This window comes from Gracilinanus agilis, chromosome 2 (assembly GCF_016433145.1).
Source record: "Gracilinanus agilis isolate LMUSP501 chromosome 2, AgileGrace, whole genome shotgun sequence".
Taxonomy (NCBI): Eukaryota; Metazoa; Chordata; class Mammalia; order Didelphimorphia; family Didelphidae; genus Gracilinanus; species Gracilinanus agilis.
Window position 1 is genome coordinate 234,325,801 of NC_058131.1, and position 18,729 is coordinate 234,344,529.

General features: G+C 35.6%; 1 protein-coding gene across 1 annotated transcript in view; it reads left to right on the forward strand.

Annotated features, from left to right (window-relative positions):
* Positions 1-18,729, forward strand: part of DTNB (dystrobrevin beta) — a 332,957-nt gene that overhangs the window by 23,591 nt on the left and 290,637 nt on the right. Inside the window, exon 2 of the mRNA XM_044663758.1 lies at positions 16,063-16,130. Coding sequence (XP_044519693.1) covers positions 16,064-16,130 — 67 coding nt within the window. The 5' untranslated portion in view covers position 16,063. The remainder of the gene's footprint in view (positions 1-16,062; positions 16,131-18,729) is intronic.

Genomic DNA, 18,729 nt, shown 5'->3' on the forward strand with positions numbered 1-18,729 from the left:
TTGGTGGGATAGTTGTTTCTGAATTAACCATCTGTGCCCAGTTAGATCATTGATTTGCCAGAGCTAACATCAGAATTTATAATAATGGAAAAAAGTATAGTGATAACAAAGAAAAGAGATGTATAATTGAACAACTCAGTCCTGAACTATTTAAACAAATATTGTAATCAACAAAAGTTATATTGATAGCAATCATAGCCCTTGTATGCAGAATTTTAATCAGTGTGATATGATTGCTATAACCAGGAATCCCAAAGAGCTCAGAAAGCATGTTAATCAGCAAACATGTGATTTATTTGTAAAACAGAGAGAAACAGCTGCCAAAGGCAATACCAGGTTATGATATAAACTCATTTAGAAAATCTTATAAAGAGTGATGGACAATTATGGACAGCAAAATCTCATAAAACAGTGAGAAGCAGTGGAGGGTGAAAGTAGTTTTAAAAAAGTTTGGCAACTTATTTAACTAAGCAGTCATCTTAAGGGCATTTAAGGACAAAAATGGAAAGAGAACAGCAAAACAATAGAAAAGATTAGTAGATATTACAGCCACCTTTTCTCCATCAAGAGTAGTGGAACCACTATATTTGTACGCTAACAATCACAATCCTATATGTACCCATGGGGAGAAAGAAATGGCATTAAACAGAACTAAGAGTTCTAACAACAGAAATAACATTATTTAATAATCTTTTTTAATAAACATAAGACGAGGAATAGAAAAGGGAGATTTAAACTTACCAAAGTCGTTTGCCACTGGAATATTGGAGATTCAATGCAAAGTCCAAGGTGAAGAGAGTTCTGTGGATGATGAAATATCCATAAAATTCTGTTTGAAGATGGTGCTATGCTGATTGAACCAAGTCCTGGAGCGTTAAAGAGCCTTTTGAAAGAGATCAAGAATCACTCTTAAGGAATTTGGCCTAAATATCTACACAGCAAAAACAAAATGGATGCAAAATATCTATGGCTACAATTACAACATACATTTAGATGGATACCATATTGTTTGCCCAAAAGAATATGTATATCTGGAACAGATAGTACAGTTGGACAATGAGCTTGAAACTGAGGAGAATCTATTTGGATTACTTTTAGGAAATTGCAGCGTATTTAGGACAAATTTTTCATGAAAGTAAAACTTCTTTTTTCAATTCTAACATTTTGCTAATATTGCTAGATGGAAGTGAGATAGAGAATAACGTTTTATTCATTGAACTAATTATGAGTATCCAGTGGAAGATAATGGAGAGGTATGTTGTGAGTGCAACAAATAACCTATGAGGAATTCCAAAGAACAGGAATAAAGGGCATTATCAAGGAATTGTATAACAGAAGAGAACTGTTGGTCATGTGATGAAAATTATGGAATGCAAATGGATAGTGTTTCACTGATACTTATGGAGAGAAAATCCTTCAGCACATTGGATAGACCTCCTGTGATGAATCTATGAGGGAACATGGACAAAAATCCTATGGGCTGGCATAGATGTGATACATAATTTATATCATTGGAAGGGAGACCTGATTCCATAAGATCATAGATCCATTTGAGAGTTTTTAGGAAGAGGAGGAGCAAGCAGGAAGAAGAGGAGGAGGAGTACAAGAAATTGAAGACCAGGCAGGCTTCTCAAAATTCGATTTGTGCTAGGCAAAACAAAAAAAAAATCAAATGGAAAATTTTAGCCTGAGCAAAAGGAAATGTAAAATGCTTAATTTATTACTACTATTCTCTCCCTTTTCTTGCATAGAAATGTGAAAAAGACTTGTTTTCTTTCTAAAATTCTCAAATGATGTCCAATTTAGAATGAGTTAATACAAAGGAAGAAAAATTCTTTATAATTGAGAATGAAATTGTTGCTGTTAGGTAGATTATTTTAGTAGTACTTTATGACATAAGATGTGCAAGTACTTTTTTCCCATCAGATGATTGAAGCTTCATTGGCAAACATATTTCTAAAGTGATTTGCTCTTAGACCTGAACTTTTAAAAAGTTAGTATTTTTGGGATGACTTGGATAGCTCATTTAAAACTAATGCTATCTCAGCAATTAAAGGTTGACTCTGGTAATGAGTGTTGAAAACAGCAGCAAGAAAGTAAACTGGAGGTAAATTACAACAGTATTCATTCTTTTTAAAACTTCACAGAAAGGTTATTTGAGTATATTATCTCATAGTATATATTTAGGAATTATACTTGTTATAGAATATCTTACATTTGAAGGATGCATCTGTGATTTTACTGATGTAGAACTCTGTGCTGGAATAAAATACAATGTGTCTTTGAAATGGAAAATACAGAGTTTTTTTAAAAAGAAAAATAGTTTACTAAAATTATGTTAAGGTGATTTAAGTTTATTTTATTGGTATTATTTTTGCATGCTTGATTTTTAAATGGGAAGTTATTTCAGTATACTGCCTGAGTTTATAGTAGTGGTACCTATCTTTAATTCAAGGTTGGGGAAATGAATGTCATTTTGTCATTGAAGATAAAATTTCATTAGTGCCTTTTAAACTTTTTTATAGTATCTATAATTTTACTTCCCTTCTCTCATTTTGAATTTCTCATAATTAAGTAGTCCTGTTTATTTTAGAAACCTATTTGAAGTACATTGGAGTGACAAATATAAGTCATTCGCTCACCCCTGAGTACATGCTCTTAAGTCAAATGTTACTACATTTGCAATAATATGAAACAAATAGTATACTGTATAAAATTTATGATTTAGTTGGGAAGATATTTTTTGTACTTAACTATTTTATAGGGATCTCCTTTTGAGGAGTTCACCACACAAATCCAAATTGCAATCTTGTGTGTAACAAATATAACTTTTGCCTGGAACATGGAGATGTTAAATAACTTCCATGGTTACACAGATAATAGGTGTCAGAGGCAGAATTTGTATGTTGGTATTCCTGTTTCCATGATAGGCCTCCTATCTACTCAGTCATGCTGCTTTTCACACGAGGAGATTAAAGGATTAAGAATTAAAATCTAGAAGGAACCCTAGAAGCAATTTAGTCCAATTCCCTCATTTTGTAAGTAAGGAACTTGAGGCTCAAAGATATCGAATAACTTACTTAGCCTTTCACAGGTAGTGATATAAGCAAGAAATAGTAAAGTACAAAATGTATGATATAGGAAATTAAAGAAAAATATCTTTTTTGCTTTTCTTCATTGTATGTTAATTGTGGTGACAGGATTGGTCAGCATTGTGATGTACTGAGTAAGTTGAAATAAGACAACTTCAATACGATTAAAAGAATTCATGATTGTTCAGTTGTGTCTGATCTTTCATGACCCTGTGGCCCATACTGTCTATGGTATTTTCTTGGCAAAGATCCTAGAATGGTTTGCCATTTCCTTTTCCAGTGGATCAAGGTAAATATAGGTAAACTGACTTACCCAGGGTCACACACATATTCAGGTCTTCTCTACTCCAGGACAGCACCCTACCCACTAGCTTCGCCTATTTCAAAATAATTTGATGTGCCATTTAATATTAAAAAGGACATAAATTATTGTTCAACTATAAGAAATATAATATATAATATCTCTATCCTTATCTAGGTGCATGTAATTGTTTCAGTATCATTCTTTCATCCTACTATCTATGACCAGGTCTCTCTCTCTTTTGCCACAAGTAAGATATATTAATGCTTTTTATCACAATTATTCCTGGATATTACCTGTCCTCTTTCTCCCTCCCTCAGCATTTTAACAAAGACAAACAATTGGGCAAAAATAACTTTTATAGTGATTTGCTGTCATGGTTTTTGCATTGTTTTACATTTCTTCCAGAAGAGAGGAGTGGAGGAATATATTTCTTTATATATTTCTGAGGGCCAAAATTATTTATTATAGTTACTCAGAGGTCATATTCCTAAGAATTTTTTTCTATTGATAAGCATTTCTTTTAGTGTTATTTTCATTTACTTTATTTTGTTCATTATGAATATTGTTCTCTTGGTTCTCCTTATATTACTGTTTATCATTTCATCCCAAGTTCTAATTTTTTATATATGATTAAAAAACAACATTAATTTTCTGTTACATTTATATGCCACAGATTTTTTTTAGCTTGTTCTACCATTCCCTAATTGATGGGTGCCCACTTTGTTTACAATTCTTTATTACAACAAAAGTACTCTAATAAATATTTTGATTTATATATTTTTGTGTCTTCATAAACACAAATATGCATACATGTATACATATCTTTACTAGATACTTCTCTGATATTTATACATTCCCAGACCTTAGAAAATTTTTTATTTGATCCTTCTGATTCCTCAAGCTAATGTCTTAAGTGACCTTTTCACAGTCAGATTCCTAGAAAAAGCTGTCTTTCCTTGTGGCTTCAACTTCCTCTCTTAGACTATGGCAATAGCCTTCTTAATAAAAAATATACTTTATTGATGCCTTTTGTCTTTTCAGGGTAGTTATTTTCTTTTCTCTTCCCATCCCACATTGTAATGTCTCTTATTACAAAGAAAAACAGTAAAGGAAAAAAAAAACATCCACCATAACTATATGTGACACTCTAATATTCTATCTTAGTAGTCACCTACCTTGTTGCTGTAAAGAAGTCTTTCATTATCTCTTCTTTAATGCTTTAATTAATTTCCCCATTAGTAAGTATTTAGCTTTGTTTTTATTGATATTTTAATTTATATTGTTTCAGTTATTGTATATTTTCTTATGTAAGTACATGTGTTTTTAGCAGTGTACAGGGTAGAAGTCAAAGCATTGGGAATTAAAGTGCTAATCTCTTATGCAAATCTAAAAGGAGATGTTTGCTGTCTTCCTAGCATACTGTGGCATTTGGTGAGGCCAAGAGCAAATCATCTACAAAATGTATCAAACCGCTCTCCTTAAACTTAATATTTGCTAAATCTTGTATTAAAATCCGTGAGAACAAGCTGGGACTTTCCTTGTACTCTAGTGGCAAATGATACCAGGTCCATTGGGAACCTTTCCAGGTGAAGGCAAATATATTCCTAGAATTCTCATGAATAGGGATTGAGAAGAAAGCTGAACACAAATCTACCACAGTGAAATATTTTGCTGTGCTGGGAATAGAGGAGATAATTGTGGTTGTGTTGGGAACCACAGGATTTCTCTTTATGGCATGATTATTTATAGCCCATAAATCCTGGAAAAGTTTTGCTTTGACTTGTTTCAACTAAGAATTTTAAGATACTTTTTGTATAAGTTTTTGCATGGTTAAACAGATAGCTTGGTTCAATGTAAAAGCATAACCTACATTGAGTTATTTGTAACTTGATCTTTATAATGTTTGACAGATTGTTATAAGATTTTTAGATAGGGTTGGTTTTTTTTTTTTTTGGTATTAGCATTACAGTGAATGGTTGTTATTTTGTTTTGGAACTGTTTGCACCTTGCATTTTCTTGTTATTTTTTTTTATATTCTGCACGTGGATTTTACTATTGTTATTGCAAATTTTGTATTTGGTTTTGCTTTATGTAATTGCTTATTGTATTTTCTTTTTCCCTAATTTGTATCCCTAATGTAAGGTAGATGATAGAGACAGAGTAGTAGATAGATAAGCTTAAGGTAAGAATTGTTTGTTTTATTCTTAGGTAAGTAGGATAGAATGGGTTTAGAATAAGGGGGGATTTATATTATGATGAGCATATGAAAAATCTATAGATTTGCTCACAGGATGGAATGTAAGGATAAGGGATAAGGAATAGAGGAAAATGCAAAATTTGTCTCTAAAAGGGAGAGAGGAGAATTTAGTCATAAACCCTGGGAAAAGATTCTAGAAGGAGAAGGCATTGCAGAGGAGGATTTGGGGAGTTAACTGAGATTAACTGCCATTACACAACTGTCCTGTCTCTGATCTGGAAGGGAGACACTCCATCAGCTCCTGTACCCTGACTAGTTTTGTGGAGAAACTGGGAGGGTTTGGGGCTTGAAAGATACCTAGGAGGAGATCTGAGTTTCCCTGCAGTGCTGCAGACATTTTGGCTGTGACAATTTGGCTAAGGTAAACCAAAGGGTTTAACAGCTGGGACTTTGGGTTTTTACCTAAAAAGCAAACCACAGGCTTGGGAAAGGACTCAGTCAATTTTTTAGTCCATTCTCACTAGCCCTTTTAAAGATAACTAAGATTAGTTGATTAAAATCTAGAATTCCTAGTATAGATAGTGTTATAAATAAATAAATATAGGGACTCTTCTTGATACTGTTATGCTCCTAGGGATATTGGTTAGGGAAGTGGTGCTTTTTGTATTCTCCTAGGTAGCTGGTGGCTGGGAACACCCACTCAGTCACCTTAGTTTGATGGTATAAGTCCCAGGTAGGACCCTTATGGATTTGTGGATGGGTAACCTGGGGTTGGATTAATTAATATTATTGGGCCTTGGATAATTTTTCATCTGACATGTGTTGCTCCCTCCCCAAGGGTCATGATTCAATGACCACTCAGGAAGGTAATTAAATAAACTTTATCTGTAGATGTTAAATAGGGAAAGGAATAATCAGGAACGGATTGGGGATAGGAGACCCTGTCACTATAGCTATAATCAATAATCCCTCAGGACTGTAGGCTGTTATTTCAGTAAGATGGGGCTTTTGTTCTTCCCCTCTGGTTCAGCATGGCCACGGCCAAACCAGAGAGTAATCTGTAGGTGTATGGATGGTTTCTCTCAGCTTCCTTCCTCTCAGTTCGTAATGTCACCCTTACAGCCTTCAGGAAATATCGACCCTTCACCTCCCTCTGCTTCTTCTCCTTCCCTCCTCCTAGTTACCACTCAGGCCCAGATACCTAAATATCTAATGATGATCAAATGCCTAAATATCTAGGGAGATTCAGAGCAATGTTCAAAGATCAAAGATCCAAGCTCCAAGACCAAAGACCTCCAGGACCAAAGACCTCTCCCCAGATCACTGTGAGGGCTGTTTATATCCTCAGGCCAACAGACTTTCCCCTCTCCTAACTGCCTCTGTGAACATTTTGAGGTCTCCAGCTGTCTTCCCCTGTCAATCAAGGTGAGACAAACCAACTCTCAGAGCTTGAATAGAACAATAGTCAAATGGGTTTAGGGTTTAGAAAGATCAGGGAGCTGATAAGAAGGGCTTAAGAAGATCATAAGGGCTTCCTTGTGAGAGGAGTATAGGAAGTGGGTGGAGCTAGAATTCTGTAGATTTAAGAACATATTGGATCTTAGTTAACAGTTCTCTAACCTTAATAAGCAAATAAACTTGTTTTTCATATAGTCTCAAGGGGTTTTACTTCACTGGCCCTGGGAAAGTCCCTAGATGAGTTTTTCACCACCAATTCATCTAGGTCCTTCCCTACCAACATATCTCCTTTTGGAGATACATTTCTTTTTCACCTTCTCCCTTTCTCCAGTCCTCTCGCCCTGCCTTCCCATCCCCAAACCAACCCCTCCTTTTTAGCTCACCTGCTCCTTCCCCTGCCCTTCCACTTACTCTGTAGCAACACAGACATCCATCCAAGAGATAAGAAGCACAAAAAATTCCATTAAAGGCCTATTCCCCATAAGGGAAGTGCCCACTTTAAATAAGGATGGAGAAGTGGTGACCTTAAGGCACCACACACCTTTTACTCCCCAAGATATTAAGAGATTCAAGCAAAATGCACCTTCTTTTGAAGATGATCCTATTGTAATTATTAAGAAACTTGACAATATTTTTTGTACATGCGATCCTTCATGGGTGGATATACAAAATTTGCTCCAAGCCTTTTTGACAGAAAGAGAAAAAAAATATTGTTTCTCTTGTTAATAAGGCCTGGGGGAAAGAATGTGGTTCACTGGCCAGAGAAAGACCCTTAATAGGATGTTAATAAGGAAGGGGATTATTTACAACTATGCCAGGCTAGGGAGGCATTACTAAAAGCAATGAGAGATTGTTCTGATAGGCTGGGTACATGGACCAAGTTTGAGAGTATTAAACAATCAGAGGAGGAAATTTCCCTCCCAGTTTATGGATAGACTTATTGAGCTGGGAGGTAGATAAATGGATCTAGATCTCTCCAAAGAGAGAGATGTCAGGAAAATTAGGAGACAGTTTGTAAATAACTGTTGCAAAGTGGTCAAAGATTATTTTAAGACAAATTGCCCAAACTGGCCTAATATGGATCTTGAGGAATTGAGGAGAGTTGCAGTTTATATATATCTAAAGGCCATGAACAAAAAAAAATGATGAAGCGAATGAAGTAGTAGAGACATTAAGGAAGGAAATAAAAGCTCTAACTGAAAGATTTGAAAAAAAGAAAAAGCAGGTCAAGTAGTGGCTATTGCTCCTTTGCAGGAATCCCAAAACCAATCATTTATACATCACTTTTGTGCAAAAAGGGGCTACATAATGATGAACTGTAAGAGGTAGCATTGGGTGATTAGAAATAATAACTTTAGAAGTAATAACAATTATAGAAACATTATCCAAACCAGGCAAATGATAACTCACACCAAAATATCCAACAACAATATATCCAAAGTGGGGCTTGTCCATACTATTATTAGGGTGAAAATACCCCTCAGCATGGAGGATCCCAGAGAAATGCCCAAGGATCTTTATGAATGTGGGGGGAGAGGGAAGAGCCTTGGAATCAGAGAGTGAAACCTTTGATTTCCCAGACCCTGATGTTTTAATCCCAGTTATCCTTATCCACTCCCCCCCACACACACACACACACTCTCATAGTGATGAACCTCATGTAACCCTGAAAAATGGAAATACGTATTAGGATTGCCTCTTGGATATTGGAGCCTCCAGAATGGTATTGATGAGTACACCTGATTCTGATTGTGATTTCATTGGCTCACTAAATGTAGTGGGGTTTTCAGGGCCACCCCTAAGGATTCCAAAGAGAGAGTAGGCATTCAATCTGAGGGATCTTCCTTTTGCATCTCGAGATGACTTAATATTCTTTCAGAATTGTCCATTTGGGTATGTAAGTTAAGCAGGTTAGTTTTATGTTTTTTATTCTTGAGGAGAAGTAAATAAAGTGGGAAGTGTCCAATGAAAATAAAGACTCCCAGGAACAGAATTAAACAGAGCCAATCTGAAATTGTAAGCTTTTCCAACTCAGTAAAATTCTCTGGGAAAAAAAAACCTGTTCCCTTAGAGTTTTAACCTTGCTTTGTAACATCATTACTCCTCAGATAAGCTCTATGACTTTTGACTACAGGGAAAACAAAAGACATTTACTTGAAGGTAAAAAAAAAAAACCCTCAGCAATTAACTAAGAGGTTTGGGAAAGTATTCTTCCTTCCCTTCCCTGCTAAAGACAAAAACACCAGGGAGAACAAAAGGGTATTTGAATATGGAATACAGGCTACCCCTGATGTTTTGGGTCAGGAAAACCCAGAGGCTGATTTTGAAAAATTCTGGCTTCAAATTCACTGACCTGCTACCCCCCTTATGCTGGCTTTTATGGTATAGAGGGTTGCATGGGGACTCCTATGTGGGCTAACCCCTTAGTTTCCCAGCCAGAAGGTGAAAACCTCCAGGGTCAGCTTAAAAATCTGGTTGGAAGTTAGGAGAGGGGTGGGGTGGGCAGCATGTAAGGAGCTGTTCTTTGGTTCCAAGCGGACAGGAAACTAGTGGTGCTGAACTCACATGATTATGGGTTTTGGGGCTCTGAGAGGCAGGGGGCCAGTACTGGCCACTTAGCTGTTAGCAATATAGGGGAAATATATTCTTTACCTTCTCTGCAGTAGACTTGGGGTATCAGCCATGGGAGGCAGCAGGCAGGGAGCAGTGACTCTCATGGTGGGCAGGTCCCCACTACCAGGAAAACTCCCTATCTTTACTCAAAGGCTATTTTAAGAGAAGATAAAAGATTTTATCCTGTAGTCACTTGCCAAAAATATAAAATTAAAATTAATATCCAATAAATCCAAGTATTATATTTTATAAGATTTATTAGTAATCACTTGAAATAGAAGAAATAAAAAGACAAAAGTAAAAGCCTGAGTAAAGAGAAGTTCTCCCAGCCATGTTAGAGTGGAAAGAGAGAGGATCGGGGTCACACACAAACATTATCTCCAAAACATAAGGATATAATGGTGAGAACGAAAGTGGGATGCTGGGAGAATGAGTTCTGGGGTTCAAATTCTGATTATACAGGGATAAGCTAGAAGCCTTTCCTGTAAGTTCACAGATGAAACAAGGATGAGCATGATCATCCCTATTATTCAATTTTGTTCTAGAAATGCTAGCTATAGCAATAAGATAAGAAAAAGAAGTTGAAAGACTTAGAATAAGCAATGAGAAAACATTTTTCATTCTTTGCAGGTGATATGATTATTTAAAAAACTAGTTGAAATAATTAACTTCAGCAAAGTTGCAGGACAGAAAATAAACCCACACAAATCTTTAGCATTTCTATATATTGCCAATAGTGTCTAGCAAGAAGAGATAGAAAGAGAAATTCTATTTAAAATTACTTTAAATAATATAAAATACTTGGGAATCTGTTCACCAAGACAAACTCAAGAAATATATGAACATAATTATAAAACACTTTTCACACAAATAAAGCCAGATCTATATAATTAGAGAAATATTATATTGCTCATGATTAGGTTGAGTCAATATAATAAAGATGACAATTCCACCTAAATTTATTTATTTAGTGTAATACCAATCAAATTGCCAAAAAATTATTTTATAGAGCTAGAAAATGCAATAACAAAATTCATCTGGAAGAACAGAAGATCAAGAATATACAGGGAGTCAGTGAAAAAAAAATGAAGGAAAGTTTCTTACCAGTACCAGATCTCAAACTATATTGCAAATTGGTAATCATAAAAACATCTGGTATTGATGTAATGGACTTCTCTACTAGCAGCAATACAATGATCCAGGACAAATCTGAGGGACTTATAAGAAAGAACTCTATCCACATTCAGAGGAAGAACTGTGGGAGTAGAAACACAGAAGAAAAACAACTGCTTGATCACATGGGTTGATGGGGATATGCCTGGGGATATAGACAATAAATGATCCCCCAGTGCAAATATCAATATTATGGAAATAGGTCTTGATCTATGACACATGTAAAATCCAGTGGAATTGTGTGTTGGCTATGGAAGGGGAGTGGGAGAGGAGAGGTAAAGAACGTGAATCCTGTAACCACGGAAAAATGGTCTAAATTAATTAAATAAAAAATATACATTAAAAAATATATCAGAAAAAAAAACAAAAAAAATCTGGTATTGGTTAGAATACCAGAGTACTTACATAGAGTGATGGATCAGTGAAACAATTTAGGCAACCAATGCATAGTAGTAAATGATCATAATAATTTAGTGTTTAACAAACCCAAAGATCCAAGATTTGGGGACAAGAAATCACTTTTTGACAAAAATTGCTGGGAAAACTTGAAATAGACACAAACTAGGGTTAGACCCGCATGTCACATCATATACTGAGAAAGATCAAAATAGGTACATACTTTAGGCATAAAAGGTGATATCATAAGCATAAAAGGTGATATCATAAGCAAATAAAAATAAAAAAGCATGGAGTATTTTGCCTCTTAGATTTATGGATAAGAGAAGAGTTTATGACCAAACAAGACAGAGAGGATTATGGTATATAAAATAGATAATTTCAAGCACTGTTAACAAATTGAGAATTTTTTGCACAAGCAAGATGAGTTCAACCAAAATTAGAAGACAAGTAGGAAACTAGGAAAATTTTTTAAAGTTCTTCTGACACCTTATTTCTTAAATATATTGGAAATGGAGTCAAATTTACAAGAATACAAATCATTCCCTGATTAATAAATGGCCAAATAACATGGACAAACAGTTTTCAGAAGAAGAAATCAGAGATATCTGTCATGACAAAATGCTCCAAGTCATTATTGATTAGAGAAAAGCAAATTAAAACAACTCTGAGGTACCACCTCATACCTATCAGATTGGCTAATATAACAGAAAATGAAAATCAAAAATTTTGAAGGAAACATGGGAAAATTAGAGTTGTGAACTGATATAGTCATTCTGGAGAGCAATTTGGAACTATGTCCAAAGGGTATTGTTATAAATAAATATTATTAGTGGAGGTTGATAAAAACTGTGTAGGTCAGTTTGGTATACCACCAGCACTATTTATTCTATTAGGAGAGATAGAGATAGGAAATAGGATAGGAAATCTCTTAATCCTTATACTATGTCTAAAAATCTAAATCCTATAATAAGATCTCTAAAAACCCTATATCTAAGAATCTTCTTGCCTGACAAAGCAGGCCTAACTAAAACTACTCTCTAACTAATATTGAATTCCCTATCAATCTTAACTAGCTAAGTGATAAACATTTATCAATAACAAACTCTTTAGAGTAATTCTTCTATTAATTGTCAGTTGAAACTGCCTGTCATAGAGAGAGAGTTCTACAGCTGCTCTCAAAGTACTGTGGAGAAAAGGCCTCAGAGTCAGACCCTTCTCCCTCAAAGTGCTGAGAAGGAAAAACCTCTCAGTAACCAGACTCTTTCTCAATCGATATTTATATCTCAAACTCTCAAAAATAACTATCATATCTTCTTGACTGAGAGAACACACTAAAATCCCCAGAAACCCTGCTTGTCTAGGAAGAAAGAGGAAAATGGAGTGTCTTTTAACTGAAATCTGTCCTTATAAAAACTGTCTTGAAGAGGCAGCGTGAGATTAAGTAACTCCTGCTCTTACATAAAAACTCCGCTCTCAACAAGACAGTGAAATGAAATAAAACTCTTTATAACAGTATAAAGTTCTATAATACTACTTCTAGATCTATATCCCAAAGAGATCAAAGGAAAAGGATGTGTGTATATATATACATATATATACACATTTTATTGAGGCTCTTCTTGTGGTGGCAAAATATTAGAAATTGATGAATGGCTCATCCCAGTCCTTTGGAGAATGACTGAAACAAATTGTGGTATATGATTGTGATGGAATACTATTGCGATATAAGAAATGATGAGCAAGATGCTTTCAGAAAAACCTGCAAAGACTTAACTGAATGGATGCAAAGTGAATTGAGCAAATTTGGGAGTGTCTGTATATGCTCAAGGAAAAAGTAGAAATTGTAAATGTTGAAAACTTGTGATAAGAAAGGCCCAGTAAGACATTCCCAAATCTTCCTGAAAAAAAAAATTGCTATGCACTACAGATATGTCAAGCTACAGCTCTCTTTTTTTTCTTTCATAGCCAAACCTCTAGAAAAAGCGATCTGTTCCCACTTCCTCTCCTCTTACTTTCTTCTACCCCTTTTTATTCTGGCTTCAGGTCTCTCTCAACTGAACTGCTCTTTCCAAAGTTACCAGTAATCTCCTTAGTACTAAATCTGATGATCTTTTCCTTTTCTTAACCTTCTTGATTTCTCTGCAGCATTTGATACAGTTGACTTCTCTCTTCTGAGTATTCTCTCCTCTCTGGGTTTTCTGACACTGTTCTCTTGGGTCTCATCTTGCCTGGGCAACTTGCTGATTCATCTTCATTCCTGCTACTGTGGGTATATGCCAAGACTCTTGCCTGAACTTTCTTTTTTCTGTTCTCTTTCACTTTGTAACCTCATCAGGCCATGTGAGTTTAATTATAATCTCCATGCAGATTACTTCCAAATTTCTAGTTCTAGTCCCTCCCCATAGCTCAGATTGCACATTTCTAGTTTCTGTTGGGAATTTCAAAATGAATTGTCCCACAGTCATCTCAAATTCTATATTAAAAAAAAAATGATCTCATTATCTTTCCTTCAAAATTTCCCCTCTTCTGAATCTTCTTATGTCTGCTGAGGGTGCCACAATCCTTCCAAGTTACCAAGAGTAGAAACCAGTCTTTATCCTAGATTTTCCTTGCTCTAACTTACCCTGCATATCTAATTAGCTACAAAATCTCGTTTTTTTGTCCTGACCTCCCCCCCTGCAATCTCTTATACATCTGCACTTTTCTCTCTATTACTTAGCCACCACCCAATTTTAAGACCTTAGACATCTTGTCTAGACTAGGAGAGCTTTCTAATTGATCTCCCTGACTCAGGTGTTTCTCTAATCTTATCTACCACACAAAGTGATTTTGCTGAAGTACATATCTGACCATTTTATTCCCCTAATTACTCAACTCAGAATCACATAAAAGCTTCTCTTATTTCACTACCTGGTTTTAACTCAACTTTTCAGCCTCATTATCTACTACTTCCCTCCCTGATCTCTTCAGTCCAGCCAAACTGGTCTTGCTATTTCTCACAAATGGCACTCTACCTTCTGCTTCCATACATTTTCATTGTATGCCCCCTAGACCTGGAGTGGACTCCCTCCAACCCCACTTTCTACCCTTTGGAATCCCTGGTTTCTTTCAAATGTAAACACAAATGCCACTTTTTCCTTGTGGTCTCCCCTAAAAGAATGTAAGATCTTTGAAAAAAGGGATTTTGTGTAACTCAGCCTAACATGGTTCCTACCACATAGTAGACAATTGATAAATAATGTTTTATTGATGGATTTGAATATAAGACAAAATCTTGTTTCTATTTTAATTTGCATTTCTCTTATAATTTGAGGCATTTTTGATGTGTGTGATGACTTGTGTTTCTTTTTTTTCAAAAGCTATTTTTTTGCTGACATGTATTGAAGAATGGCTCTTAATTATCTGTGTTATGTCAAATCCCTATATATTTTGTTCATCAGAACTTTGTTAGAGATATATGTTTCAAAGATTCCCCCCTCACTTAGCAGTTTCTTTTATCATTAAGTTGATAGAATGTGTTTTAACCATAGGGACTGTTTTATTTCTTGTACTATAATAATAACAGCTAGCATTTTTTTGTACGACCTTACATGTATCTCTATTAATTTTAATCATATTATATTTGACCCATGGTTCTAGCCTGTCAAATTTTTGGAATCTTGATTTTGACATCCAATATAAGTGGTCTCTTCTAGATTTGTGTTCTCTAGTCAGTTTGACAACCATTCTTTGGATATCTTCATGCAAATCACTGATAATCTCTTAAACAAAAGAGCCAGAAAATGAAAACGTCTGCATGGCACTAAGAATTGCCTTTCAACAATGTCTACCTTATTGAAGTCACTAAGTACCAATGCTTGGAGGATTTTGTCAAATTCTTCATAGAATATTTATGTTCTTCTGCAACCTGTGTTGGTTTACATATATATTTATGGTGCTTCCTTCCTTACCCATTGCACTTATGTGAGATCACTGGGTGTCTTTGAGAATATTTTTGATTTCTTTTAAGTGCAGGATAGACCAATTCTTCCAACGCATTGATTTTACTTTACTGAAGAAAATCTCTGAGCCATCTTTCTGCTCAACTGTAGCTTTGTCTTCTTGTTTTATCTATAGTGAGAATTTCAAAATGTTTATAGTTCCTTTTCTCTAGTAGATTTCAGACTCATTGGTCATTGGTCAAATATGTCCCAATTAGAATATATCAAGGCTAAGTGAATATTTGTAAATAGATATGAACCTCATATATTTTGTAGCATTTTCTGTCCCCTTTTCTCTTGTTCTCATAATGGTAAAAGGTGAAAGGAGAGGAACAGGCAGTTTTCAAATAAGGGGTCCAATGACATTGATGGTTCTTTTTAAGATTTTTATGTGGTTCAGGCATCTCTATGGGCAAGAAATTTATCTCCTGGTGGTCAGACTTCTGGTTATCAGTCTCTCTGTGTTCAGTGGGCTGTTTCCTTATTACTCAGACACAGTAGATATCTGGGAACATACCAGTTTTTGTGGCTTAGTAGAACTTGCTAGAGTGTATATTAGGTTGAGATAGCCTTTGAGAACCTAGGGTCATTAGCAGAGCAGGACTTTTATGTATGGTAGCGAGGTACTACACATGAAAGTTCTTAAATGGTATGATGATGATGATGATGATGATGATGATGATGATGATTAGCTATAAAGATAATGGACAATTTTTTCCAAAACATTATTATAACTAATTCAGTTTTAATGTATGCAAGAATGTTTCCAAACTTGACAGCAATAGTATGATAAACATTAATTTGAATTGCTAAGTTATGTAGTATTTTGTTTCTCTCCGTATCTAGGATGATTGAGGAAAGTGGGAACAAGAGGAAGACCATGGCAGAGAAGAGGCAGCTGTTTATGGAAATGCGTGAGTTCCCAGTTCTTTTGTGTTACAATTTTTATGGGTATTATGTTTCTTTTTTTTTCAAATGTTACTGACTTTAATTAGCCAAAAGTTTTAAATTAAAATTTTTAGAAATAGAAACATCAGAATTAAATCTGACTTCTTTCAAAAGTGGTTTTTTATGAATGCTAAAAAGACACATTGGATTTTTAAAAATTCATGCTTATTTTGGCTAGAATAGATTTTCTTTTTTCATTTTTTACAACAAGCGTATTTATGGATAGTGTTTAATATCAATCAATCAATGAAACAACAAATTATTTATTAATTACCAACTTTGTTTCAAGCACTATCCAAAAGTTACTGGGCATACAAAGACAAAAATTCAATAGTCCTTGTTCTCAATGGGCTTACCTTCTATAAGGTGAGAGAAACAATATAAGTAAATACAAAATATATGCAAGGGAAACTTTTAGTTAATTTTAAGTAGGGTTGCTATTAGCTTGAGGGAGTGGGAAAGTTCTCCTGAGAAAGGAATATATAAGCTGAGCTGCTTTTTGAAAATAAATTTTTATTGATATCTTTGTTTTGAACTTACCTAAATTTCTTATATTCCCCCCCACTCCAAAAGAGCCATCTTTTAAAAAATATTTTATCTTTTTCCAAAAAATTACATGTAAAACCAAATTTTAACGTTCAGTTTTTTATAAGTTTGAGTTTTGAATGGGGAAGGGCAATGGCAGCTCACAATTGACAACTGACAGGGAAGGAGCTTAATACACTAAGGGACATAAACCCCACTGGGGAAAGGGTAACAAACAACACTTGTGGGGAATAAGAAATAGTTTGGGAGAAATAAAAGTAACTGAAACTTTCACAACAGCCAGGGATAATTAACTCTCTGTGGATCCTTGATGGTGGGAGAGAGGATGACAAGGAAGTTAAACAAAGTTAAGTTTATTGGTTTGGTGAGATGGGAATTGGAGGGCGAGGGATGTCTAAGGGAACCAACTGCCAGAGAATGGTGGCAATTGTGTTGGCTTGTCCTAAGCTAACCTAACAGACAGACGGCAACTGGCTCAGCTGAGTGGGACAGGGCTTTGGTAATCATTCACACAAAGGTCCTTGATAACTTTCAGGTGATGTTTAGACTCAGGAACACTTCTGGTCTCAGCAAGATAATCCACAAGGAGCATAGGACTTCCTGGAGCTGTTCACCAACTACAGAAGAGATCCTAACTCTACCTAGATCTTCCTCTTTATCTTGATTGCAGATCCACCTCCTCTATGGAGATCCCAAATAATCCAAAGGCTAGTTGTACAGCAGCTCCCAGCTTCTCACCTCTCCTCTAAAGAAGGAAAACTGTCAACTCATTTTTTTAGATCGCTTTGGATTATAGACCTAGTAATGGAATTGCTGGATCAGAGGGTTGCACAGTTTTTGTAGACTTTTTGTGCAGGTTCAAATGAGTCAACCCTTTTATGAAAGAATTTTTTTAAAGAAAAAGAGAAAGAAGAGGAAAAAACCAAGAAAACCTTTCAATATATTGAAAAATCTGACAGAAATACAATGTTCCATATCCCTGCATCTCTACTTCTGCAAAAGGATGAGGTTGAAGATGTTGTCTCATTAAAGAGAATAACAATAATGAGACAACATCAAGATTTGTGGGATGCTACCAATGCAGTATTTAGGGGAAAATGTATAATTCTTTTTTTTTTTTTAACATTTATTAATAATCATTTTTAACATGGTTACATGTTTCATGCTCCTATTTTCCCCTTCACCCCCCGCACTCCCCCCACCCATGGCCGATGCACTTTTCCACTGGTTTTGTCATGTGTCCTTGATCAAGACCAATTTCCCAATTGTTGGTGGTTGCATTGGTGTGGTAGTTTCGAGTCCACACCCTCAATCATGTCCGCCCCGACCCATGCGTTCAAGCAGATGCTTTTCTTATATGTTTCCTCTCCTGCAGTCCTTCCTCTGAATGTGGGTAGCGTCTTTACCATAAATCCCTCAGAATTGTCCTGGGTCATTGCATTGCTGCTGGTACAGAAGCCCATTACATTCAATTTTACCACAGTATATCAGTCTCTGTGTACAATGTTCTTTTGGCTCTGCTCCTTTCGCTCTGCATCAGATCCCGGAGGTCTCTCCAGTTCTCCTGGAACTCCTCCAGTTTATTATTCCTTTTAGCACAATAGTATTCCATCACCCGCATATACCACAGTTTGTTCAGCCATTCCCCAATTGAAGGACATACCCTCCTTTTCCAGTTTTTTGCCACCACAAAAAGCGCAGCTATAAATATTTTTGTACATGTCTGTTTATCTATGATCTCTTTGGGGTACAAACCTAACAATGGTATGGCTGGGTCAAAGGGCAGGCATTCTTTTATAGCCCTTTGAGCATGATTCCAAATTGCCAGCCAGAATGGCTGGATCAGTTCACAACTCCACCAGCAATGCATTAACGTCCCAATTTTGCCACATCCCCTCCAACATTCATTACTCTCCCCTTCTTTCATTTTAGCCAATCTGCTAGGTGTGAGGTGGTACCTCAGAGTTGTTTTGATTTGCATTTCTCTAATTATTAGAGATTTGGAACACTTTCTCATGT